Genomic DNA, 25,165 nt, shown 5'->3' on the forward strand with positions numbered 1-25,165 from the left:
CGCTCGATGGTGGACGTGCTGGCGGACCACGCGGGCGAGCTCGTGCGCACCGACAGCCCCAACTTCCTCTGCTCCGTGCTGCCCTCGCACTGGCGCTGCAACAAGACGCTGCCCGTCGCCTTCAAGGTGAGTGCGGGGCCCGGGGCGGGAGGACACCGGCCCTGGGGCTCCCGGCGCCCCGGCCGCAGGAGCCAAGGCCCCGGGTGGCGTGGGGAAGGGACGGGGGCGAGGCCCGAGAAGCCGGGCCGAGGGCGCTTTCGGTCGCTGCGCGCTCGGCCCTCGCACCTCGGCGTTCCCTCTTGGATGCGTCCTGCACGATGACTTTTGGGGGGACTGCCTCCCTCCGCCTGGGCTTCGGGGAGCCCTGCGTAGAGACGTTCGTGCGGAAACCGGCGGGTGGGGCTCCGCTCTCCCCCAGCCGGGATCCCTTGGACACAGCCCTGCGGGCATCCGGGAAGAGGATCCCCGGGACCAAGGCGAGGACAGCGGAGATGGGGTGCGGAGAGCGAATAGGGCCTACCCTCCACTGCCAGCACCCCTCCTCCTGCGCCGCTTCAGAAGCACTTCCTGCTACACCCTCAGCTTCTGGCTTCTGAAATTTTACTCGAGGCGACCGTAGGCCGGGGACGGGGGCCCTGCACCCTAAACGGTTGCCGCTGGGGTATTCTGCCTCCCGAATGGCAGGCTGAGATTGGGGGTGCCCTCACCCCTGGCAGCCCCCAGTCATTCAGATGATCTCTCTATATCAGGGAGTAGGCGACTGTTTCATTTTCATTTTTTTAAGGGGGCAGCGAGATGAAACGAAAACGACTTGGTTTTCCCCTAAACCTCTCACAGCTGCCGTGAGAAAGGGCAGGGCAGGAAGGGCCGGCGGGACGGGTGGGGGGAGGCCCGCAGAGGTGCCTGGAAACGGCGTCTACCGGCAGCCGAGCCCGTCCTTGCTCCCATTAAGACGACTCCAAATTGGAAAAAAGGATGAGTGGCTCTTTGAGGTCTCCCGTGCGACATCCTAAAATACCGTGGGGGAAAATCTCTGGGGAGGAGGAGGGGAGCAGGCCCGTGTGACTTTAATCGTCAGATCGGAGGTTTTACTGTCACTTGGAGCTTAAAAGAAGTCTTTGAAATTAAAAGAAGACAGGATGTTGACAGGAAATCTGGCCTTTTTAATCAGACCCCAAACATTTTCTCCTTGAAATTTTTACCATCTGGATCCCTAGTCCTTGCACGCGGCAGCCACGTTTAAATTGCTGTGGCTGTTTAGAGTCTGATTCCTTTTCAGAAAGCATCTGCCACTGCCTGCTCCTTGGGGTGGGAGTGGGGGAGACGTATTTAGAGGGACATCCCCATCCTCACCCTGCAATTCCCAGCAGGTGCATGCAGATGTTATCAAAAGCCCCCCTCTCGCTGTAAAGGGGTTTTCTGGCTGACCCCTCTCAAAACAGCAGTTTGTTCTGCATTTTGCATTTTCTCTGCATAACGAATTCAGGCTCTGCAGAGGCCAGTAAACTGTGCCTGAGCCACATTTCAGGGACAGATTTCGTACCCCAAGTGGCTCTTGCATATTGAGTGTAAAGGGCAGCCCTGGTATTATTACTGTTGATATTCTTTTTACTTGGAGACTTGGTTGCTAGGAGCGTGTTGATTCCTCTTTTGCTTAAGCCGAAGACAACAGAGGAAGTGCATCCCACATCATAGTGACTGAGCTAATGCACAGCTCTCACTTAGATGTAGTTTAATTGAAAGGGTGATTTCTTGGGACATGCTTAACCAATTGATTAGGATTTTGGTATGGAGGGTAGAGATTTCATCTTGTTTCTGTTATATTTGGAGGAAGGTCTTTATTGTTTTTAAGCTGCTTCTCCACCTCAAATTAGAGAAATCCGCAGTGCGCCTGGGACCTAGGGGAGCTTCCCAGTGCAGCCCCTCCCCTCTTTTCTCTCACCTCCCTCTGCCTTTCTAAGCTCTCCCCCTACCCCCGCCCCCGTGCCCTCAGGTGGTGGCACTGGGGGATGTGCCAGATGGAACCGTAGTGACCGTGATGGCAGGCAACGATGAGAACTACTCCGCTGAACTGCGCAATGCCTCTGCCGTCATGAAGAACCAGGTGGCCAGATTCAATGACCTTCGCTTCGTGGGCCGCAGTGGGCGAGGTGAGAGAAAGAGAGACTTTGCCAGCCCGACTGGCAGTGGTGAAGATGGGGGGAAGGAAGGTGAGCGAAAAGCCTTGGTGTCCAAGTGGAAGCCCCAGAAACAGGTCTTCAGACGCAGCTCTGTCTAAAACAGCAGTTTGTAATCCCTCAGAGTGTCACAGAATAAGGGAAGTTATAGTCTCTTGCTAGAAAAAGATACAATTTTATCCCAGTTTCTGGGGTTTACTAACTCCTGAAGCTTTCCATGCCAGCCCTCTTTCCTGATTGAGCACCTGTGGTCTTACAAAAGATGCTGGGGAAAGACTGTGGATTAACAAACTCAAAAAGGGAGCTTATAGGTCTTTTGGTAGGGGACTTGGAGGACACGTCCTTGGTCTGCAGTGCCCAAGCACTCACTCTCTGCAGTGCCAGCCACTCTCTCCACAGGGGCAGAATTTCTCCACGCTTGGAGGCCACTTCTTCCCAACCGTGGTCTCCCAAAGGCACAGTTTCCCCAGCTCTTTGAGCTCCGAGGTGGTTTAGAATAGAAACTAACAACGGTGCAGGATGCTGAATGTTGGGAAGCACAGCTTGAAGGCTGCAATCTCCTGCCGCAGTCAGGGCTGGTGTGCCACCCTGCCTGTCTGATCTTCCTTGGGCAGCAGAAGGAAGGCAGGACCAGACGCCACAGTGGCTGCCTCCAGGGGCTGTTGAGTGGCAGGCTGCTGGGACCTGAAACCCATCATCACTTAATTCCTGAATGAAGAAGTCCTAGAAACCCTGCCCCAGCAAAATGGAGACCTAAGGGTCCACTGGCCCTTTAAGACCAGCCTGCCAAGAAGTGGCTGGAGCCAGGAGTTGCCCTTCCCAAGCACCAGGCCTGCCCCTCCAGCTTTGTTAAGAAACTAAGCTGGGTTCCCTCTGCTCCCCGAAGCGGCTGAAGCAGAATTGTACTTTTCATCACCAATAAACAAGGCCTTCTCAGGGTTTTAGTTCCCCCTGAGCAACCAGCCCCACTCCAAAATGGGCATCTGGGCACCATTTTTTCCTCTGCAGCATTCAATGTATACATACAAATGTCAAACATATTTTGACTTTTCAGCATTAATTAAAACCAGGGCATTATTTGCATGTAATAACTGTTTACTTGTTACTTTTTATGAAACTGAAATAGTTTACATTCTTTCAAACATTTCCTGTTCCTGTTGGCTTCCTTCCCCACGCACAGATTTCTTTCAAACGTTGCCCTTAACTGGTTGCAGGTTGATGGATGGAAAATGTTTGCTTTTATGAATTAAGCTTTCATTGCTGCTCCCAATTAGTTTCCAAGCCCCTTTTGTCATCCCCAATCTCTCAAACCCTTTGCAACTTAATCCCAGGCGAGGCTGGTGGCTCTACTGACTGCAGGGTGGTGTCCGGGTCTGCGGGCTCAGGTGTAGGGGGACACTATAGCTGCTGCCCCCTTGTGAGGCAAGCAGAAAGTGAAGTCGGACCAGAAGCCCAGCAAGGCGTCAGGAACTTGGTTCTTCCCTCCCATTCCCACCCTCCTCCCTTTCCTGGGAGGTGAGATATAGAGAGAAGAGACAACGATTATCTGAGTTACTGAGACCTCGTCTGGCCATTACGCACTGAAAATGGTTTCTTTGTGGCTTTCATACCCGCAGACCTGCGCCCATCCCCTGAAGGCCTGAAGGGGAGCGTGTGGCAGGGTGGGGGGAAGCTTCCAAAGCATCCTTTATCAGTGTGCTCTTGTAGTGGGCGCAGCTAAGGCTGGGACGGGACTGTGGCCCTGGAAGACGCAGGAGGCTGCGTTTATAAACCACTCTCACATCCATTCTCTCACCAGTCTCAGTGATCCTGGGAGGCAGGAAGAGGTCTACTAGGAGTTCTGATGCCTGTGGAACTCTTGACAGGGTGACATGCTCCCGGAGTCTCATGGTCTTTAAGAGCCTGGGCTCTGTCATCGCCCAGTCTGGGTTTAAGTCCCAGTTTTGATAGTGACTTGCTGGATGACACTGGACAGATGACTCGCCCTCTCTGTGCCTCATTTTCCTCATGTGTAAAATGGGGATAAGAATGGTACCTACGTCATGAAATTTGGGGAGGACTAAGGACACTGATACAAGTCTATCTGTTGGCATATATTGAGAGCTGATAGATGTTAGAGATTTTGTTACTTCAAATGCTTGGGACCCAAGGAGGCCTTTGAGGTCCCTTTGAGCGGTGACAGTCACTGATTCTCTGATTACAGTGTGGTTTGGGCGGGGGTGGGGGAAACCCAGAAGGTGTGAATTGTTGAGTGGGAGAGGTGGAGGCGGCTGGCAGCGGGGAAGGAGGGTGCAGGGGTCCGGTGGCATGCAGCCTCACATCTGCTGTGCCTGTCCCACCGATTGGGAAATTCCCAGCTGAGAGAACAAATCAGTGGTCAGTACAGACCATCGGAGCCAGTTTAAGAGGCAGACGAGTTGGGGTTTGGGACCCAGTGCCCTTCCCTGGCTCTCTGACTTCTGCCGGGACTAAGAAGCCAGGCAGAAACTTCTGCTTCTTTCCTCACTTTTTAGTCCTTGATTCTGTTTGAATTCCAGGAAGATAGCTTTCCACGAAAGACACACACAAAGTAACACCCCAGAGTTCTTACCACAAGCTGAAGGAGTGAACCAAGAAACAAAGGGAGAGAAAAACAGGCCATCACTGTCCCCTGCAGTGATTAGGGCTGAGGTTCCTGCCCTGCAGCGCGACTTTCTTATAATAAACACTTTGTAATGCGCCCTTTATTGTCCCACAGTGAGATTTGCAGGTAACATAACCTACCTATTTACGTGCAGTTTCAAAATCTATATAATTCCATAGCTATAGTGGAGGGAAAAGGGGAAAGCAATTTATAATAAAATGCAAACTTGAATGTGGACACGTCGGGGTGAGACTACACAGGTGGACAGACTCCCTCCCTCTGTGCGCAAGCCCGGGAGCGCTGCAGCAGGCAGGCAGGTGGTTTGCAGGATTCAGGGTCTGAACTCCACCTTGCTTGCCATCAATGCATCCGTGCCATGGTTTTCTGAAGTTGTTAACAACTCTTGGCAAAGTTCTGAACAAAATTTAAAAAATAAATAAATAAATAAGAACCGTCTTCCCTCCTGGAAAATTGAGTGGATATGAAAAGTGCAAAAAAAAAGAAAGAAAGAAAGAAAGAAAAAGCCTCATTTTATGTAAAGCTGAGATAATTTCATGGCTCAGAGAATTTTTATAAGCAACAATAAATAAGAACCGTCTTCCCTCCTGGAAAATTGAGTGGATATGAAAAGTGCAAAAAAAAAAAAAAAGAAAGAAAGAAAAAGCCTCATTTTATGTAAAGCTGAGATAATTTCATGGCTCAGAGAATTTTTATAAGCAAGTTTTTTACTTCCTGGGAGACTGAATTCCTCATCACCCTGTGCAATGCTAGTCATTGGCAGTACCCCCTCCCTGTACACACGTCCCATCTCTAAATGCCACAGTGCTGCCCTGGCATGGTGTTGACCACACACCACCACAAATCTCCAGAATGCCTTCTGGGAGGCGGCCACTGGCCTAGGCCAAAAATGAAAAGCACATAAGCTCCTGAAGTGTCATTAACCAGTTAAAAAGAAATAGTATGTAGAGAGAGATTTGGGGTGAGAGGTGTGGGTGCAAGCTTAGGGGGGACTGCTGGTGGGGGCGGGGATAGATGGCTGCTTGGCCAATGTTGAGAAAGCCCAAAGGTCCCCTGAGACTGAGACACATCCCCTCCATCCCCTCTGGCTGCCCATGCAGCTCCTATGGGTGGGGCTTATCACATAGGAACCCAAGCTGCAGACTCAGGGACTTGCCCACAGCCACATTGCTGCCACACTGCTGCCACACTGCTGGATCTGGCTGACTTGCTGATTGCTCCAGGGCCCTAGACCCTGCAGGAATATCTGGGGCCAGCCCTGGGAGTGCCTGGATTTGCAGTTCCTGGATTCCTGGCTGATGGCAGGTTTGCTAGGGGCCCCTGCCCAGAGCTGTCTACCTCCTTTGTCTTCTTGGCTTCCTGCTGCAAGCTGAGAGAGATGGGGGGTGGGTAGGTTTGTCACCACCAGGCAGAGAGACCGCTGGGCAGGCCAGGAAGAGTCGTGGGGCATTCGGGGGACAGCCTTCTCCTACCCCTGATTCACGGGTCCCTGCCTCCTGTGGCACATGACACCTGCTACTCGCTTCTACTCCTGCTACTAGGCCCCACTCCTCCTGTCCTACCAACTCCCTCTCTCCTCTCAGCAGGCACCTGGGGGGTGATGACGATATGTAAATATCTGTGAGGTCTGTTGGCAACGTGGTCACAGGTACTGCTGAAACCTCTGTGGTGTGTTGTCTATGTTCTTACTTGAGAGAGATACTAAATTTCGGTTAGAGGCAAGAGACAATACATTTGTCATTTTTTTCCTGTCCCAGTACACAGGTCTACTCAATTCTAAGAGGGGTCCTTGGAGGCCTAATTTAGATAAAGTGACTAGGGAAGGCCTCACTAAGAAGGTGCTTTTCAGTCTAGACCTGAAGGAGCATTTTAGAAAGTTGTCAGGTGCAGCTGTGTCCAGGGCTGCTGAGCAGGGGATCGGGGCCCATTGACCCTGTGTCAAGTCTGGCCAGTAGGGCTCCGGGTTCTCTGCCTCATCTCCACATCAGTGTGGTGCCCCACAGAACCGAGGAGGTGCTGGAAAGTGATGGCAGGCTCAGAGGCCCCGGGCCCCCTAGAGTGCCTGGCTAGCTGGAGCGGGAGGGCATCCAGGAGGGAAATGACCTCAGAGTGAGAGAAGGAAGGTCCCAGAAGGGACAGGCAGGGAGCCTGAGGCCACCTGCTCAGCATTCCCCTAGACGATCTGCACTTTCTGTTTCCAGAAATCATGCAAAGAGCCCTAGTGGGTGAGAGTGAGCGACGGTTGCTCTTCTGACCCAGGGCTGCAGGGGAAAGTGCCGTTAGCATTTCCAACCCTGCCTCCCGCCAGCTTGCTCAAGAAAAGTCTTCCAGAGCAGGCACCCTATTTCTCAGTTGGAGCCATACCTCAGTTGCTCTTTAGCTTTAAACTCCCCCCCGGCGTCTCAAAACCCCATGGGTTCTTTGGCGTGGCCCCTGGTAGCCTGGCTGGTTTAATTTTGTTCTGGACTCTTGTTTCTGGGGCTAGAATTTTTACTTGATCACTCAACCAACAAGCACCCAGCTGTGCAAAGGGAACCATAAGATATTGGTCCCTACCTTGAGCTTTATCTCCCACCTATGAAATGGGGATGTTGAAACCTTCCTGCTCACCTTGGGAGGACAGCTGTTGAGAGGACAGCAGAGGGAGGTACTCGGGCAGCCTCCCTCGGTGGCCGTCCTTTGCTATCCCTGAGGGACTGGTGTGCAAGGCCTTTGGCCCCTGCCCTTAGGGAGTTCCCGGGCCTCTACTGGGGTCAGAGACGGGGATACACAGAGGCACAGGCAGGGGTAGGTGAACTCTGACTTGGGAGATCAGCGAAGCTCTCCCACACCACCACCACCAAACTCATACAGTGTGAGGCTTTGGATTGTAATAGGGAATAGGGCGAGAGGGGGACTCCCACTAAAGCGCTAGGAAAATTGGGTTGCCCTATGAGGAAAACTCTTTGCTTTATGCCATACCAACAAGTAAACCCCGAGACAAATCAAAGAACTCACTGTAGAAATTAGAGAGAACGCTGTTTACTGAAAGTAAGCCTTATCTGCTTTCTCTGTGTGGAAACCTGTCCAAACATAAAAATGGTAGAAGTCACAAATGAGAGATAGAGCTGAAAATGAAAATCAGTTCAGCGTCGGAAAGCGAGATGCAAAGGCCACTGAGCTGGGACACTGATCACCCCAAACGTGACATGGGAAGTGCTAACAAGCTTCGTATACAGCGATTTTTAGAAGACACTAACGCCTGAACAGGAAAGCATAGAAGATTACGAAGTGATAATTTGTGTCGGATTATGACAGATAATAACCATATAAAAAGTTTCAGTCTCACTGGTAACAGAAGAAAGGCAAATGAAATCAAGAGAGTTGAAAAGATCTTCCTTCTTGATAGACAGGGTGGCAGAGCCGATGGTGCTCGGGTGACATGGCCTCACGCTGCTCATGATGACATAGATGTCTCTGGAGAGTCATCTCGCTCCAAGAGAGATCAGCGCCCGTAAATATGTCCCAACCCTCTGATGCGATGAAATCACTCACCATGTCTTGGAATCTGTTCTAAGGAACTAAGCAGAGGTGCAGACAAAGATTTTATACACAGAAAGTCATTTTCACTTTATTTTAAATAGTTTTTTTTTTAAAGTAGTTTTGAAAAGTTTTTTCCCCTCGCAGGAATTTTGAATGGAGACTTTGGAGCCAAGTGTCTATCTAAAAATAGAACAGGTTTCTGGAAATAACAGTTGTGTCTACAAATGAAATGTCTACAGCTCCCAAATCAGTCCTTTTCCAGCTCCAGCTGCACACACCAATAAGAAATCAGCAGCAACGTAAATACCCAAGAATAAGGAAGTGGATAAATAAAAGATGAGGCTTCTGTGTGTTGAAATATTTTGCAGCCATTAAAAATGAAGTTTATAAAGAAATTTTAATGACATGGGAAAGTGCTTCTGATGTGATGTTAAATGAAAACACAACAGGGTACAAAAATATATTTTAGTGCCACTGCCACTGTGTAAATACACATACCCACACAGAAAGGTTTGGGAGAGAAAACATCTAAATCGTAACAGTGTTTATCTCCACCTAGTGGAACTGTGGGTGGGGTTTTCTTCTTTTCTTATATTTTCTGTGTTCTCAAAATTTTCTACAAAGATCACTAATTACTTTCAGATAAAAAAAAAAATACTGTGTATATATACCTGTCCTTGCTTCCCACTCCAAAATCGTGTGGCTCTCTGAACAGAAGGAACAGCATAAAGAAAGGTTAAGAAGCCAGGGTGGCCAGAGCATGGGGGCGGGGTGACAAAGTTGGTGCCAAATCCCCAGGAGCCTTGAATGTCAAACCCAGCAGCTTGAACTTCACTCAGAGCCCCACCTTCTGCCCAGATTCAGAGGGGAAACACCTGCCCCATCTTGAAAGTTAGGGGCTCCGAGGGGTGGGGTGCAGAGGGGATACCAGGGTGTTGTGAAAGCTCCAGGTGCCAACCTCCTGCCTTTATCGCCCACTTCCCCCAGGGAAGAGTTTCACACTGACCATCACTGTGTTCACCAACCCTACCCAAGTGGCCACTTACCACCGAGCCATCAAGGTGACCGTGGATGGACCCCGAGAGCCCAGACGTAAGTGCCACTAACAGGGGGACTGTCCGGTGGGGGAGGGGCAGCAGCAAGGTCAGACATGTGCCTTGAGTCCCTGGAGCCCTCCTGAGGGGGTTGTGGTTCTTGGCAAACCCCTAACCCCTCTGGGTTTAACCACAGACTGTGGGAGGCCAGTGAGGAGCTGGGAGGGGATGGCAGGACCAGCTTGGTGATCTTGCCTCCCCCATGGGATGCTGGCCCATTGGAGCCAGCTGAGGGAGTCACGGAAGGAAAAGGACGGAAAAAGCTTCAAATAGGGTGTTTGTGGGAGAGAGAGAGAGAGAGAGTGTGTGTGTGTGTGTGTGTGTGTGTTTGGGGTGGAGGTCGCGCCAGGTTTGCCCTACTCCATCCACAGCTTCTTCTACCAGTGGCTGAGGGGTGGACAGAGGGCGGGAGTGATCCAAAGGCAGCAGCCGGTCTGTGAGGGCACATCCCCTCCTTGGAAACTGTGTCTTTGAATCTTAGCATGTGACTTGCTGAAGTCACACAGAGCATAGGCACTCTGACCCCAGAATCCACACAAGTGAGATCAGGAATGCAAAGTATGTTTCTGCAAATATTTATTGAGCACCTACTATGTGGAGGGAGTCCTGATCCATCAAAGGGAGTTTGTTTAATTCTTCCACCTGCTGAAGGCCAGACTAAGGTTGGGAAGGCTGGAGGGTGGGCCACAGGTGTGTGTTCACCAAGCGAATGAAACAGAGAAGCAGGTGGCCAGCTCTGAACTGGCTGCTTCCTGAACTCTATCCCAGAGCTCTTGTCCGGACTGCCCCCACCCGAGGCGTACTCAGCCTGGCGTGTTGAGAGTGGCCTGTCCTCTTTCTTTGACTCTTTGCAGTTTAGAAAACCCTTTCATGTTTATTATTTCATGGAGAGAGAAGATTCTGAGCCAGCCTGCCTGGTTGTGGGACCTTAGACAACACACCCCATGTCTCGGTTTCCTTGCCTGAAAAATGGTACACACACAAGCAGCTACCTCATGGTGCTATTGTGAGGGGGAAATGGGTTAATCTGTTTAAAGCACTTACAGGGGGTTTGGCAGGTGATCGATTGCTTTAGCCAGGGCTGTTATCCTCTGTGGGACCTTGGGCAAGTTACTGACCTCTCTGGGCCTCAGCTCTCTCCTCCACAAAGTGGGATGATGCCCTCACCCCTGCAGGCCTGGAGATCAGTGGCAGCATGTGGACAGTAAATGGCTGTAGCAGATGGATAGTCCTTGCGAGTCACTGGATCCGTGGTGTTCTGTTATCCCTGGTCCCTGCCCCCCACACTCCCACTACCACCGTTAGTTGATAGTGACCTTCTCTTGAGAGCAGCAAGGTGGCTGCTGAGAACCCAGGCCATGGTAATAGAGGTGCAGGTATAAAGTTTCCACTGAAGGAGGTGACAGTCCTGCTGTAAGTTGCCAGGGGCAGAATTGGGATGGACCGATGGACCAGAGGCACAATTGGGCTCAGTGTGAGGATGCAGCATTTAAGAGCCACTCCAAAGAGAAGTGAGCACCTATTTGTAGAGGCATGTGAGCAGGGGTCTTGGAGCTTGGTGGGAAGGTCCCCAGGGCAGGGCAGAGCCTGGCATCCCTGAGATCCTCCATGTGCAGCCCTGCCCAGCCTAGAGCAACCCACCCTCCCGTATAGAGGTCCTTCTATGAGCATGAAGTTCGGCCCTGCCCTTGGGAGCCCCCAGTTGAACCCTCTGCCTGCTTTTCTCTCCTGGAATGCCCCAGGCCTGAGATGGCCTTTTCTGAAGTGAGCTGGTAGGGAAGGGGTGGCACAGGATAAGGCAGCAAGAGAAAGAGAAGGAAGCTGGGCTGGAGACAAGCAGAGTCAGAGGCCAGGCTTGCTGTGTGACCTAAGACAGATGGTGTCCCTCTATGGGCCTTGGCAGAGGCCAGAATATGGAGGATTTTAAAGTGACTTGTTCAAAGAAAATTGTAGAAGAAGCTCATTTATAGAACAGAGTTGGGAGGGGCATTTCTCGGGGTCCCCCATCCTTAGGATCTGCTGCTCCTGCGTCTGGCCCACCCTGGCCCTGAGATCGGGTCTCACCAGGACTCTGGCTTCCAGCCTTCAGTCTGTGGCCTTGCACCAATCCTTCCCCTTTCCTGGCCTCAGTTTCCCCATCCATAAGAGGGAAGAGGCCAGCTCAACAGCTGCCGGTCACTGAGCACCCATTGTATGCAAGACTCTGTGCAAAGTCTCTGTTAATTGATCCTCAGCCTCCCGAGCAGGAGACAGAGGCCAAGGAGGCAAAACCACTTGCTGCATGTGAACTTCAGTGTACCCTGGGGGCTCAGAAAAGGGAGGCTGCTTGGAAGGGCCTTTCCACCTCAACATGCTCATCTGTAAAATGGGGATACTATTAGTATCTGCTCTCGGGAGTTGTTGTGAAGGCTAAATGAGTTTACAGCTGCCTGGCCCGAAGGAAGTTCCCCAAACCCCTCATGGATTATCACCAGCCTTTCGTGCTCCAGAATTTCCTTTCCAGGCTTTTTTCCTGCTTTGCAGCCCCCGATCCCCATGTGAGGTCTGAGCCTTCTGTGGGGTTGGGTGCGGTGGGGTGGGTGGGACTAAGGGCTGGTACTAGGAGCTCAGGAGTGGGAGTCCGCAGATCCCTGAGGCCCGGCTGTGGCTTCTGTGGCCGGGTCGTTCCCCTCTGGTGCCCTGCAGAGCATGCCTGACCTGCAGCCAGGTGGCCAGCTGGGTTTGAAGGCTGGCTTGGTGGCTTCCTGCCTGTGTGGCCTTGGTTTCTGAGGTTCTCAGTGCTGGTGTCCCTCAGAGTCACTGGGGGCTGGTTAAGAAAGCAGGTTGCTGCACCAGACCCAGGATTCGTGTGGGAGGTGGTACATCATGTGGCGATTCTGGTGTGGACCAGATTTGGGAATGGCTAACACCATCTTCCAGGCTTAGCGGGTGCTGGTACATGGAAGAATAGGACCCAGGTTTTTAAGCCTGCCTGAGGCAGAGGGGGCAGGGGTTTCTGGGATCTTCCATGTGGGCCCTTTCCTCCCCAAAATGTACATGGAATGATTTCACCAAATGTTTTCGGGGAACGTACCATGTGTCAGGCAATGTTCCCTGTGCTGGGGACACCACAGTGAACCCACCAAGTGGGTTCCTTCCCTCTTGGGGACTGTACTCCCAGCACTAGGCGAGATGGGGAATGAGTGTTGTTGCCATGGCCCTCAAGGTCCCACCTAATCTGTGCTGTAGCCCCCCTGCCTTTCTTTCCTGTCCCCTCGTCCTTGCTCACCCTGCTCCGGCCACCCAGCCTCCCAGCTGGTCTTCAGACTTGCCAGGCACACTTCTGCCTCAGGGCCTTTGCACTGCTGTTCCGTCTGCCTGGAACACTCCTCCTCAGACACCCCCAGATACGTGGCTCCCTTCTTCCCACCCTGAGGTCTCCACTCAAGCGTCTCAGTGGCCAGCCTGTTGCAGATATTGCACATGCACAGCCGCCCACCACTCTCCCCTACCCTCCCCGGCTTCCATTTTACCCTGAGCACTGATCACTTTCTAAGGTGCTGCATAGCTCATTCATTTATTTCATTTATTATCCATCTCCCCCCACTATTACATAGGCTCCACAGGGCGAGGGTTCTTTTCTCTGCTTTTCCAGACAAATAGACCCTGGGAATGCAGACACGAGCACTTAGTAGGTGCCTGATAAATATTTGATGAATAAATGAAGTCAACAAATAATTTAATTTCACGTAGTGAGAAGTACAAGGAAGAAGAACAAGGCTGGGAGAAGGGGTGGAGAGTCAGGGGATGGGGCTTCTGAAGAGGTGACATTCTAGCAGAGGCCTGAAGGAAGTGACCCAGACGGCCAGGTGTGGCAGCCGGGGGCGTGGCGTGAGCAGTAAAAGTGACCCTAAGCCTGCAGCCGGGCCCCTCAGGGTCTGTAAGCTGCCACAGTCTCTTCCTTAGCTCCGAATGTGGGGAAGCGGGGATGCCTAGGCTGGAGAGAGGTTACTGCCCCTGACCCCACACTCCCCAGGAACATCCCCCAGGCTGAGAGCAGGCCTAGGGGTGCCAAGGGAATCCGCCCAGCAGGAGGGAAGGGGTTAACCTCAGACCTCCCGGGTTCCCCTAATCAACCCCAGGCCGCTGGAAGCCCCAGTTGCAGCCCTGGGGGGAGCTCGCCTCCCTGCTGCTGGCCCCCCGCCAAAACCCAGCAGGAGGGAAGGGGTTAACCTCAGACCTCCCGGGTTCCCCTAATCAACCCCAGGCCACTGGAAGCCCCAGTTGCAGCCCTGGGGGGAGCTCGCCTCCCTGCTGCTGGCCCCCCGCCAAACCGATTCCCTGCCCAGCCACCGACCCGCTTTCATCTGCTCACAGGGGGCCAATTCACAGCAGACCACCCCGGGCCCAGCACCCGCCTGCGATTCCGCGCAGTTGTTAAGAGTCGGGTGTAAATCTCCTGACAGGCCGCAGAGCAGGCCTTGGGCCCGGACGCCCCACCCCGTGGCTGGGCAGACACAGTGGCTGCTGTGTCTGTGTTGTGGCCGCACCAGGCAGCCAGGAGGCTGCCGAGTGGCTTCAGATGGGTGAAGGGCCTGATAGTTGGGGCACACATTGTTCCCTGGATTCCTGTGGCCCTGCACAACTCTGCTCCTCCCCACTTGCTGCTCCCTTCCCAGCTGGTCGAGGCTGGACATGGAGGTGGCCTCTTGCCAGCAGGACCTCGTGGCCAGCTCTCCTCTCTTGGAGGTCTTGGGAACCCAAGACCTTAGCAGCAGCTGAGGTGCTCCATGGATCATGCTGACCATTCCAGCTTTGAATCTCAGGGATGCCCCTCACTCTGTGACCTTGACCATGTGCCTCCGCTTTCCCATCTGTAAAATGGGAGTGATCGTAGCAGCCTCGAAGAGGGTTGTGACCCTTGAAGACGACACGCGTGGCCCACCTAGCACAGTGCCTGGTGCATCGGCAATGCTTGCTAAGAAGGTTGCCACTCCTATCGCACAGGCTTGTGTTGGGCCAGCATGGAGGCAGGGGGATGGCCCTAATGGACTCTCAGTTCCCCTAGAAGCACCAGGTACCTGGCAGGTAATGGGACCCTGTTCTGGCCCAGCTGGTGATGGTGAGAGATGCTCTGGGGATGGTGGTAAGGGGGCCCCCAACCTGGCATCTTGTCCTCTGGCTCCTACACTGGGTGACCCCAGTTGTGGTCCTTCTCCCACTTTGACCCTCATTGTATACCTATGAGGCTGGTCATAGAAGTAGATTGCCAAGGAGTAGATGGCCAAGTCAGAACTGGAACCTAGATGCCTTCCTTGAAGGCCAAGATGTGGTAAGCTGTTTAATTCTTGAAACCTGTCCTCCAGAGTTAGGGTGTGTGATCCCTGTATTACAGATGAGACGACTGAGGCCCAGAGGGAGAGGGGGACTTGCCCAAGACCACCAGTGGGCAGGAGCTGCCTGATGTGGGCCTGGGTCTCCTGGGCCCTTGGGAGGGGCAGGCTGGGATCTGCCCTCCCATAAATGGGATCATGGGTCTACTCAAGGCCAGGCTGGGAGAGTTGTTTGTGATCTGAGCCCACGCCCCAGGCCAAGGTGGGGCTTTCCGGGAGCTGCCTGATGTGGGCCTGGGTCTCCTGGGCCCTTGGGAGGGCCAGGCTGGGAGAGTTGTTTGTGATCTGAGCCCACGCCCCAGGCCAAGGTGGGGCTTTCCCCAGGCGTTCCCCATCTTCCCACAAGGCACTCTACTTCTAAAAACTTGTGATCTGTCCTCCAGCTCATCCACACCATCCAGGGTTAGACAGTATGATAACCACTTTACAGACGTGGAAACTGAGGCCCAGAGGACAAGAGGGACTTACTTGGTGTGATCAGAGAGTTGGACTCACACCATCCAGGGTTAGACAGTATGATAACCACTTTACAGATGTGGAAACTGAGGCCCAGAGGACAAGAGGGACTTACTTGGTGTGATCAGAGAGTTGGACTCAACCCTGAGCTTCAGAGCAGGGAAGGGCACCTTGAGGAATCCACTGAGACCCTCTCATCTTCCTCTCCCCAGGCCCATCTTCCTGGACCTGCAGAGAGCAGCTCTGCCCTGGGTCTGGGCTGGCCCCAACACCCATTATCAAGCCCCTAATTTTCAAAACCCAGGCTCCTTTCCTGAGAGATGGGCTCCAAGGAAAGCAGGTAGCCAGGCACCTTCTGTGTGACCTTGAGCTTGTCACTGGTTGAGCCTCAGTTTTCTCACCTGTAAAATCGGGACAGTGGTAGACCTGCCTTGTGGGGATATTACAAGGGGAAACAAAGCAGCACATGTCAGCTGCTTAGACAGTGAATGGACAAAGAGCTCAGAAAGTGGCAGCTGCTGTTTTTATTATTTCTGCTCTTGCTAGCTACTGCTTTTAGGTCTTAGCCTGCAGAGATGCCATGGGAGACCAGAGGTGGGATAAGGGGCATCCTGTAGGAGGTGCTCTTGGGTTGGGTCTCCTAGGTCAGGAATGCACTCCTAGCAGAGGCTGTCCTGAGCTGAGGCTCTGAAGTGTGGGGGCAGAGAACATGTGAGAAACACTGAGAACAACAGCAGCAGGAAGAGGTGGTGGGGCAGGCCCTGGAGCAAGCAGCCCAGCCTTTTCTCATTTGGGGGTCTCAGTCTGACCAGTGCCTGATCCTTGCAGTCTTACATCAGGGACAGTCAGAGGGAGGGAGCCCCAGCAAGCAGCCTGTGCACAGGAGAAACCGAGGCACAGATCACAGAAGGGCTGGGCCCCAGGTGACTAAGTGGGGTAGGGCCAGAGCTCCCCACCCAGCTCCCACTGTGGGTAACCGAATGAAAGAGGCCTTTTCTGCGGGCTCATCTTCTTTCCTCGGGCACAGGAACTTCCGTTCTGCTCCCAGTGTGAAGGCCCTGGCCCCGTGGCTCTGAGACTCTCTGGCGCCCTGGCCACGTGGGGCTGACCTGGCTCCCCCTCGCCCCTCCCTAGTAGTGGCTCCAGTGTTCCACAGCAACAAGGAAGAATTCCTGAGTGCTCTTAAAACTCCCCTCCTCCAGGAAGCCTACCGTACATGAAGGCAAAACAGCATATGGTGGGACCGTGTGCTCTGGGGCCAGGTTACCAGATTCATAGCTGGAGGCCCAGACCAGCCACGTAGTGTAGGCTCATCCTGAAACTTCAGTGACCCATCTGAACAAGAAGAGCAAAAAGGAAAGTGTCAGGAGAAAGAGCACTGGACACAGAGTCGGGGATCAGAGTGCAAATGCCGGCTGTGTTCTGGGCACCACTTCACCATCCCAGCCCCCGTGTCCTGGTCTTTAACGTGGGGGTGACAGTCCTGCCTCCCTTGGGCACAACACGGGTGGAAGTGATGGCCATGACAGCATGACCCATGTGGGTGGAGAGCGTCCACAGACTTTGTTGGGCCACCTCAACCCCTGGGGGCAGCATGATGGGGACACTGCAGCCTGGGGTGTGGGGAAGGGAGTGTAACTTGCATGAGGCCACCAAGCTGCCAGTGGCAGGGCCCATCCTCGAACCCAGGCAGGCTGTGAACCCCGCCCTCCTTCCGCCAGGCCCCAGTGTTAACTGTAAACACTCTCTGTACACGGTGTGACTCAGAAACTGGGGACTTTATTCACCAATGACGACGATAACAAGGCCTGAGGTTTTGCACCAGCTTTTGTGTAGCCCCATTGGCTCACTTTAAGCTTGTGGTTGACTAAGACACCCGGATCCTTTGCACCCAAGCTGCTGCCAGGTCAGTGTGCGGTCTCCACGTCCATCCGGCAGGCTTCCTGCCTGTTGAGATTGTTCTGAATTCATTCGTCCCCCAGCTCATCCCCATCACCCTACCATTTCCAGTGGCCTCAGCAGCACGGACAACAACATTTCCTCCAAGGCCTGTCAGGAGAGTCCTAAACCTGGAATTGGAAGCTCTGGCCACACTGGGCCCACCCTCATCAGGGCACCAGTCAAGGCCCTTCTATAAGGCACACCCTCTCACTTGTGCCCCAGACCCCACCCATCCTGCTTGCCTCATTTACGTGACTTGCCCAGCCCCCACAGGCATCCGGGTTTGCAGCCCCAGCTCCTACAAAACTCACCCCCAGCCCACGTTTTCCCCTTTGTTGCCAAAGGTCCTGGGAGGCAGCCACGGGAGGGCATGGCTGGAGGCCACATGGTCTCATTCCTGTTGCTGCATGTCCCATGGGTTCTTGGCTTGGGATCTCTTCCGAGGAGAAAGTGGGGTTCCGTTTCTCAGTGACTTGCTGAGCCCATTGTGGCCCCCAGGACTTCACACTCCATTTCTCAGGCTCTCAGATTCCCATTTGAGCTCATGGTGGTGGCACGTGGGGAGCTCGGGATCTGCAGGTACCAGCATCCATTGTGTCCCTATTTTCCGAGGCCCCGACTCTCTCTGTTCCCTCATTCCCAGCAGCAGTCAACAGTCTATTGACATTTTTCCAGTCCCCCACAGATCACTCGTTCAGGTCCCTGGAAGGACAGTGAGGAGTTCTGTTTTGGCTCCCACGTCCTTCTCTCCTCTTCTCTGCCAATATGGAAAATTCCATGTCACACCAGACCCAAGGACTCAAGCAAACCTTCTCTCACTTAGCCCCTTTCCCACGTGTCTTTTCTAAGGGGGACCGGGTCCAGGAATTCCCACCCCATTCCTCACTGTGTGACCTTGGGCGAGCCTTCTGCCTCTCTGATCCCAGTTCTCTTGTTTGTGCAAGAGGGCCTGGCCACCCTGCCTCCCTGGCTGCTCCCTCAAGGGGGTCATGAGAGGCAGAATGCCAGCGGCTGTGACACTGTTAGGCTGATCAATAGGACCCAAGGATGTGTGGCTCCAAAGAGTCGTCCATTTCTAGTGTCTGCCCTGGAGAAGCCCTGGAGGTGTGAGCAGGGACATTCCTGAGAGTGTTGCATGTCAGGGAACTGTAGAGGAAATTTGAAAATGACCCAGGTGTCCATTGAGGGGAACAGCAGAGTGAACTGCACAGTGGATGTGACAAGTGAGAATGAGGGACATCGATGGCACGGCTGTGTAGTGTCACACCTGTGGTGCCCTCACTGTTCCAGGGAGGGTTCCCCAGGTTTTATGGGAACTCTGTCATGTCTATGGGGCTGGGTTAGTCTCCCCGCTTTACAGTTAAAGTACCTGAGGTCGAGCTCCAAGGTGTGCTACTAGAAGAGCAAGTTACAGAATGAAACACCCAGGCTGAGACCATTCAAGAAAGTTCCATGAGGGAACTTGCTCTGTGTTTTCTGTGCATGTAAGACCAAAAGAAGGCTGGAAAGAAAAACTTCCAGACTGGTCACAGTGGGGACTTCTGGAGCACGGCTTAGGGCGGATCAAAAGAGCCTTATCTGTAATGTTTTTATGTTTGTAAATATTTACGCGTTTCTTGCGAAGTGTACAATGAGCTGTTGAAAAAGTGTGTGTGGCGGGGTAGGTCCCTGGAAGCTTGATGTCCCTCAAGAAGCGTTCCCTTGGCCTCAGCAGGCTGCAGGGGGGTAGGAGCATGGTCAGCTGGATCCTGCCAGCACCCCTGGGGCCCGGGAAGCAAGACTGGGGTCTTTCCTATGTGGGCCATGGCAGAGGGGTAGTGGGAAATGCTGGCCATTTTCTCCAGGTGTGACGCCCAAGCCACGTGCACTGGTCCCCTGACTTCAGCTTCCAGGCAGAGATGGGAGTCCAGCCCCTCACTCAAGTGCCCTAAGCCACCTCTGCCCAGCATCCTGGTGAATTTCCCCTTCTGTCTGAGGCCCACGGAGGGGAAGGCGTGTCTGAGGGTCCCAGGCTGGCTCAGGGTTGGAGGTGCCACAGTCCCGTTGTTCTTGCAGATCTGGGGTTGGGGGGGGCAGCCCTCCTGGGTTCTCTCCTGGTCTCCCGTGGAAGTGTGCTGGAGCCACTTTCCCATACCTCAGTGTGTTATTGCCCCAGTTTCTCCTTCCGTCAAACGTGTTCTTGCAGATCTGGGGTTGGGGGGGGCAGCCCTCCTGGGTTCTCTCCTGGTCTCCCGTGGAAGTGTGCCGGAGCCACTTTCCCATACCTCAGTGTGTTATTGCCCCAGTTTCTCCTTCCGTCAAACGTGTTGGAGAGATTTAGGTCACAGGCTTTGATATGAACCGCAAGTTCAAATCCTGACTCCTCCACTCACTGGCTCTGTGACCTGGAGCGCCCCCTGAGCCCCACCTCTGGCATAAGAGTGATTATTTCTCCTCATGAAGTTTAGGGACGAGGTCGTGGCAGCCCCAAGGCAGCACATAATAACCGTTGTTTGTTCAGAAAGTCTTTCGAGAACCTCAGAAAAGAGGTTGGTGGTGACCTCAGGGTTCTCCCTGCAGAGGCCTAAAGTTAGGCCTCAGGACGAGTGAGGCATTTCTGTCTCCCCTGAGACTCTGGGGAGCCAGTGGCTGATGGGCTCCCCATGCTCTGCAGGGCACCGGCAGAAGCTGGAGGACCAGACCAAGGTGTTCCCCGACCGCTTTGGGGACCTGGAACGGCTGCGCATGCGGGTGACACCGAGCACGCCCAGCCCCCGCGGCTCACTCACCACCACAAGCCACTTCAGCAGCCAGGCCCAGACCCCAATTCAAGGTATGGCATGGGGGAGGGGAAATACAGCAAAAGGGGTGCATAGAGGGGAGTGGGGGACCTGGACACAGTCCATCTGCCCCAGACCAAAAGCGCATCCAAAGGTCATTTGCTGGAGTCCCTTGTTTCATAGAGAAGCAGCTGTGCTCAGCTACTCCTGTGGATGTTTCCTGAGGGTCTGCTCTGTGCTGGGCCCTTCATTCATTCACTCGGCAAACATTTATTGATCATGCATGGTGCCTGGCCCCAAGCATTGGCATGAACAGACACAGCCCTTGCCTCTAGGAGCTCACCTGGAAATGGGGATAATCCCACAGTGCCCCTACTAAAATTGGGGCATGACTTGTCCCAGGAGCTGTGACAGACATGTCCCTGCTGTGCACAAAATGTCCTTCTCTAGCCTCAGCTTTCTCATCTGAAAGTGGCATGGTGGTGGATGCCTCTGCCCAGCACTTGCGTGATGTTCAAATGACATTATTGTACTCAAACATACTTTGTAAATTGTAAAGTGATGTTCCAGCCCTGGAGAGGCACATAGCATTGCCTGGGAAAGGTCTGTCACCCTGCCCCGAGACTCCTCCCAAACAGGGAGGAGCTGAAGTGGGGTGAGGACCAAGACTGGGTCTCTGTCCCCCTTTCCTAGATGGATACAGCAGGAGCAATCGCAGCTAGATCTCAGGTGGGTCTTCCAGAGCATGTAGATGCCTGGCACACAGCAGGTGCTCAGTAAACAGTTGGATGCTGAGTCTCTCTTCTGTTCTCCAGGTTCTCTTGGTCAGTGAGCTGGGGGCACTGGAGGCCATGTGCACGCTGGCCCCCAGGTCAGGAAGGGCAGAGGTTGCTTGGCAGCAGGACTGGTCAGAGGCGGAGGGCTGGCGGTGCCTTGCACTGTGTCTGTTCTTTCTCAGTTCACCAGAGCCTGATCAGGGCTCATTTGGTAGATGAACAAGCTGAGGTTTAAGAGGTTAAGAGTCACCCTTGGGTCACACATTCTGTCTGTAACCAGGTCCAAAGTCTCCACAGCACCTGTCCCCAACAACTTCCTGTACTTCTGAGGGCCCAGAGCAGGGAGCGCCCAGCGCAGGCCTGCAAACCAGCTCCTGCCTGCCCCACTCCCGTCCCTCTTTCTCAATGCCATGCTGAGCTGGGGGCCCACAGGATATCTCTGCTAAGGGAGGCATTGCCCCCCTGCCCTTGTCATGCATGCCAGCCATGATGCGGTGGCGGGGACTTGATACAGCCCCTCAGTGTGAAGAGAAATTCCCCCCCTCCCCCCACCATCTGACCTGGGCTCAGGAAGCTGGGCCTTGGCCCTGCTGAAACCCCAAGGTAGGGCAGGGCCCCAGATCAGTCTCTCTGAGCCTCTTCTCTGGGCTGGTGAACTTGAGACACTCAGCTCTTGAGCCGTGGGGGGATATGGAGTGGGGGTCTGGCTTCAGGAGGTGGTAGGAGGTAACTTGCACTCTGGGCTCATGCCCCTCCTTGCCTAATAGCTGTCCCAGTCATGGTAAAGTAGCTTAACATCCAGGCCCTTATCTGCCAGGCAGAGCTGGCCCCAACAGGGTATTAGGGCCCAGCCAGAGGAGCCCCAGAATCCAGCAGGTGGAGATGAACAGTGGCCTCCTGTCCACCAGCTCCATGGAAGGAGAGCCCCAGCTGCCCTGCCACAGTTGGGTGGGCACGACTTGGGAATGAGTGCAGGCCTGCCCACCCTCCATCCAGCCCTGCAGCAGGGCCCTGTCTGGCCTGCAGCAGGCAGGGCCCCTGATCCACTCCAGGGCCGGGAGGAGAAGAGGTCCAGCCTGAGGGGCGGTAGCCACCACAGTCCTGCCGTGCCGCTGCTGCATCCTGAGGCAGGGTCCCCAGCACCTCCGTAGCTGCCCACAGCATTGGGCCTCAGGCAGCCTCTGAAGCCCCCTGCCCCAGCCAGGCCTCCCCCTCCCCAGGCCTGTCCACTTTGGGGTGAGAGAAAGGGCCCTTGACAACCGGAGCCAGAGAAGGGGCATGAACTTTGCAGTCAGGTGGACCTGGCTAGGAATTCTGGCTCTGCCAGGCATTGGCTGTGGCAAGTCGCTGAACCTCTCTGAGCCTCAGTCTTCTCTTCTATAAAGTGAGAAGGAGGAGGTCCCTGCCACTGAGGGGTATTGGCAGGCCCAGGCTTGGGAGTCACTCTCACTGGCTCTCCCTCTGATGGGATGAGCCCCTGCCTTCAGGCTCCATGCTCGGGGTCCCCCACCACCACTTCCCTGGGTGCCTGTTTATAGGTTTGACCCCCAGCATTGGTCACTGGCAAGCAGTGTCACAGTCCTAGCCCCTCCATACCCCAGTCCTGGGCCCCCCGGCTGCAGCTGCCCACAATGGGGGCTTCTCACTGCTCAAAGGGTTCATTCAGTCACCACGCAGCAGCTGGGGCAATTTGGAGAAGAAAATAAACATTTCCTTCCACTGTTGGGATTGGCTGCTCGACAGTGGCCCGGCCAGCTCGGGTTTCCCGGGGCTCGAGGCTGGGGGCGGGGACACGTGAGAGCTGTTGAAGGCAGGTACCTCCTGCGCCACCCTGGAGGAGGGGTGGAGGCCTTGAGAGGGCGGGAGGAGGGGACAGAGGCAGGTCCAGGAAGGCCCATCTCTGAGGGACACACGTGCTAGGCCCAAGCCCACCACTGCAGGGCCTTGTGTTCCCTGGGCTACAGCACTGCTGTCGCATGCTGAGCTCCCGTTTGGGTTTCTTTGTCTTGAGAATGGGGTTCCCGTCAGGTGGGCAGCACCCACCTCACTCCGCTCAGCACAGGGGGCCAGCCTCGTGCTTGCTGTACTTGGAGTGGCTGGCATTTGCGACAGGCCCTTTTCCCACTGGGGTTGCCTGGTGAGAGTGGCAGCTGCCAGCCACTTCCGACACCGTAGGCTTCACGCAGCACTGAGCAGCCCAGTGACCGGGTAGGGAGGAGGGTACCTGATCTTCCAGAAGGCTGCAGCCAGCCAAACCCACCTTGAGCCTGGAGCATCACCCTGTTCTGACCCACACCCATGACCAGAACCTGCTGCTGAGGGAAACACACCCCAGCTGACGTGGGAGGACCAAAGCCCTGAGAAGTTGAAAGTCTCACCTGAGGTCACACAGCACCTCAGGCGAGCTGACGAAGCAGGAGGCTGGGGGCACCCACGGCTCTCCGCCCTAAGCCTGGCCTCCGTCATGCTGAGCAGTGCCCACAGGAGCTGGCACCAGCCCTGCCGGGCCAGGGGCAGAGGTTGGTCTCTTCCTGGGGCCTCTCCTGGCCTTTATCCTTCGGTGGGTGGAACAGAGGGGTTGTGGCAGACAGACTTCACCTCTGGGCCACCGCTGGGCTCCCATCCACCTCCCCAGTGCCACCAGAGAACAAGGAAGGCCCGGGGTCAGGCCTCACCTTGGCAGAGCTCTGAGCAGGCCGTTCTCCTGGGTACCCAGAGCAGGAGGCATCAGAGCCACTGCAGCGCTGCAGTCTCGTGGCCCCTGTTTTGTGCCCATCTCCATTCTAAGAATGTCACATGTATTAACTAACATTCTTTACAAACTGTTATGGTCCCCGTTTTTTATATGGGGAAACTGATGCAGAGAGACGTTAAGTGACTTTCCCAGGGACACATAGCTAGTAAGTGTCAAAACCAGGGTAACTGGCTCAAGAGGCCACACAGTTAACCTTGATTCTGTGCTGCCTCAAAGATGGGACAGTTATCTATCAGGCACATTTTGGGGCTCAGGACCAGAACCCTAGGATTTTATGCCACGTCCCATGTGCTGTGTGACCCTTAGGCAAGTGCCTCACCCTCTCTGGGCTTGTTTTCCCACCAAGGAGTTTATACTCAATCCCAAAGCCCCTTTGAATGCTGAAGTTTTGGGAGGTCTGTGATTATAAAAGAAGGGGGCAGAGGCTGGAACACCCTTTTCTTGGAGCCCAACAAGGAGCTGAACTCCTGGGGGAGCTGGGGTAGGCTCTGGGCTGGACACTGTGTTTCTCTGTGACCAGGTTGGGGTCTGGGAGCCCTCTGGCTTCTGTCTTTGCTGCTGAGGCAGGTGAGGGTGGCATCTGGTCACTGGGTGGCTACCAGTGAGCTCCAGCCTGCAGGGTGGCCATGGAGAGACAGGCCCAGGGTGAGGTGGAGGGGAGGGCAGGCAGAACTGTCATGAACACAGTACCCACAGCCCAGGTGTGAGCACTGGGCAGGAGAGGCTGGTGTGTGAGCCCCCAGCAGAGAGCAGAGGCCTCGTGATGAGTTCCGGTCTGTCTGTGCAATGCCAGAAGAACCAACCTTTCTCTCTGCCTCAGTTTCCTTGTTTTCAAAAGCAGAGTCCAACTCCCATCCTCACAGGGCCATTGGAGACCCTTTCACACCTGTGGCCTTGTCAGATCTTAACAGTGAGTGGAGCGTGGGGACTGCCCAGCCAAGCCTGCTGGGAGCCCATGCTGACCCCTGACCTTAGCTCCCACCTTCACACCTTAGACAGACTCCCCACTGCTAGGCTGTGAAGGAGGATCTAAAGTGGAGAAAGAAAAGCACCCTCCTCTGTTCCTGCCCAGGGGAGGCTCCCCTGGCCAGTCTCTGGCCGGGGCACCTGCTCCCACCTGCTGCCTCGGTGGGTCTGAATTAGGAGTCATGGTGGGCTCTGGCCCCTGAGCAGCCCAGGGCAGGAAGGGCAGGGCCCACTCCAGAGCCAGGAGGCCCCGGAATGGGCCTCGTGTATCAAGAGGCCCCCTACAGTGGTCTCAGGCTGGGACTGACCCTCCTCCTCACTGTCCCCAGGTACCTCGGACCTGAACCCATTCTCCGACCCCCGCCAGTTTGACCGCTCCTTCCCAGCGCTGCCGACCCTCACGGAGAGCCGCTTCCCTGACCCCAGGATGCACTACCCGGGGGCCATGTCTGCCGCCTTCCCCTACAGCGCCACGCCCTCGGGCACAAGCATCAGCAGCCTGGGCGTGGCGGGCATGCCGGCCACCAGCCGCTTCCACCACACCTACCTCCCGCCGCCCTACCCCGGGGCTCCGCAGAACCAGAGCGGGCCCTTCCAGGCCAACCCGTCCCCCTACCACCTCTACTACGGCGCCTCGTCCGGCTCCTACCAGTTCTCCATGGTGGCCGGGGAGCGCTCGCCGCCGCGCATCCTGCCGCCCTGCACA

The 25,165-nt window shown here is 54.8% G+C and overlaps 1 protein-coding gene across 1 annotated transcript in view; it reads left to right on the plus strand.

The window, feature by feature from the left end:
• The first annotated feature begins 6 nt into the window (after window positions 1-6).
• Window positions 7-25,165, plus strand: part of RUNX3 (runt-related transcription factor 3) — a 26,549-nt gene continuing 1,390 nt past the window's right edge. Inside the window, exons 1-5 of the mRNA XM_008580269.1 lie at window positions 7-126; window positions 1,994-2,150; window positions 9,328-9,432; window positions 19,857-20,015; window positions 24,789-25,131. Coding sequence (XP_008578491.1) covers window positions 7-126; window positions 1,994-2,150; window positions 9,328-9,432; window positions 19,857-20,015; window positions 24,789-25,131 — 884 coding nt within the window. The remainder of the gene's footprint in view (window positions 127-1,993; window positions 2,151-9,327; window positions 9,433-19,856; window positions 20,016-24,788; window positions 25,132-25,165) is intronic.

Source organism: Galeopterus variegatus, unplaced genomic scaffold, assembly GCF_000696425.1.
Source record: "Galeopterus variegatus unplaced genomic scaffold, G_variegatus-3.0.2 Scaffold2055, whole genome shotgun sequence".
Classification (NCBI taxonomy): Eukaryota; Metazoa; Chordata; class Mammalia; order Dermoptera; family Cynocephalidae; genus Galeopterus; species Galeopterus variegatus.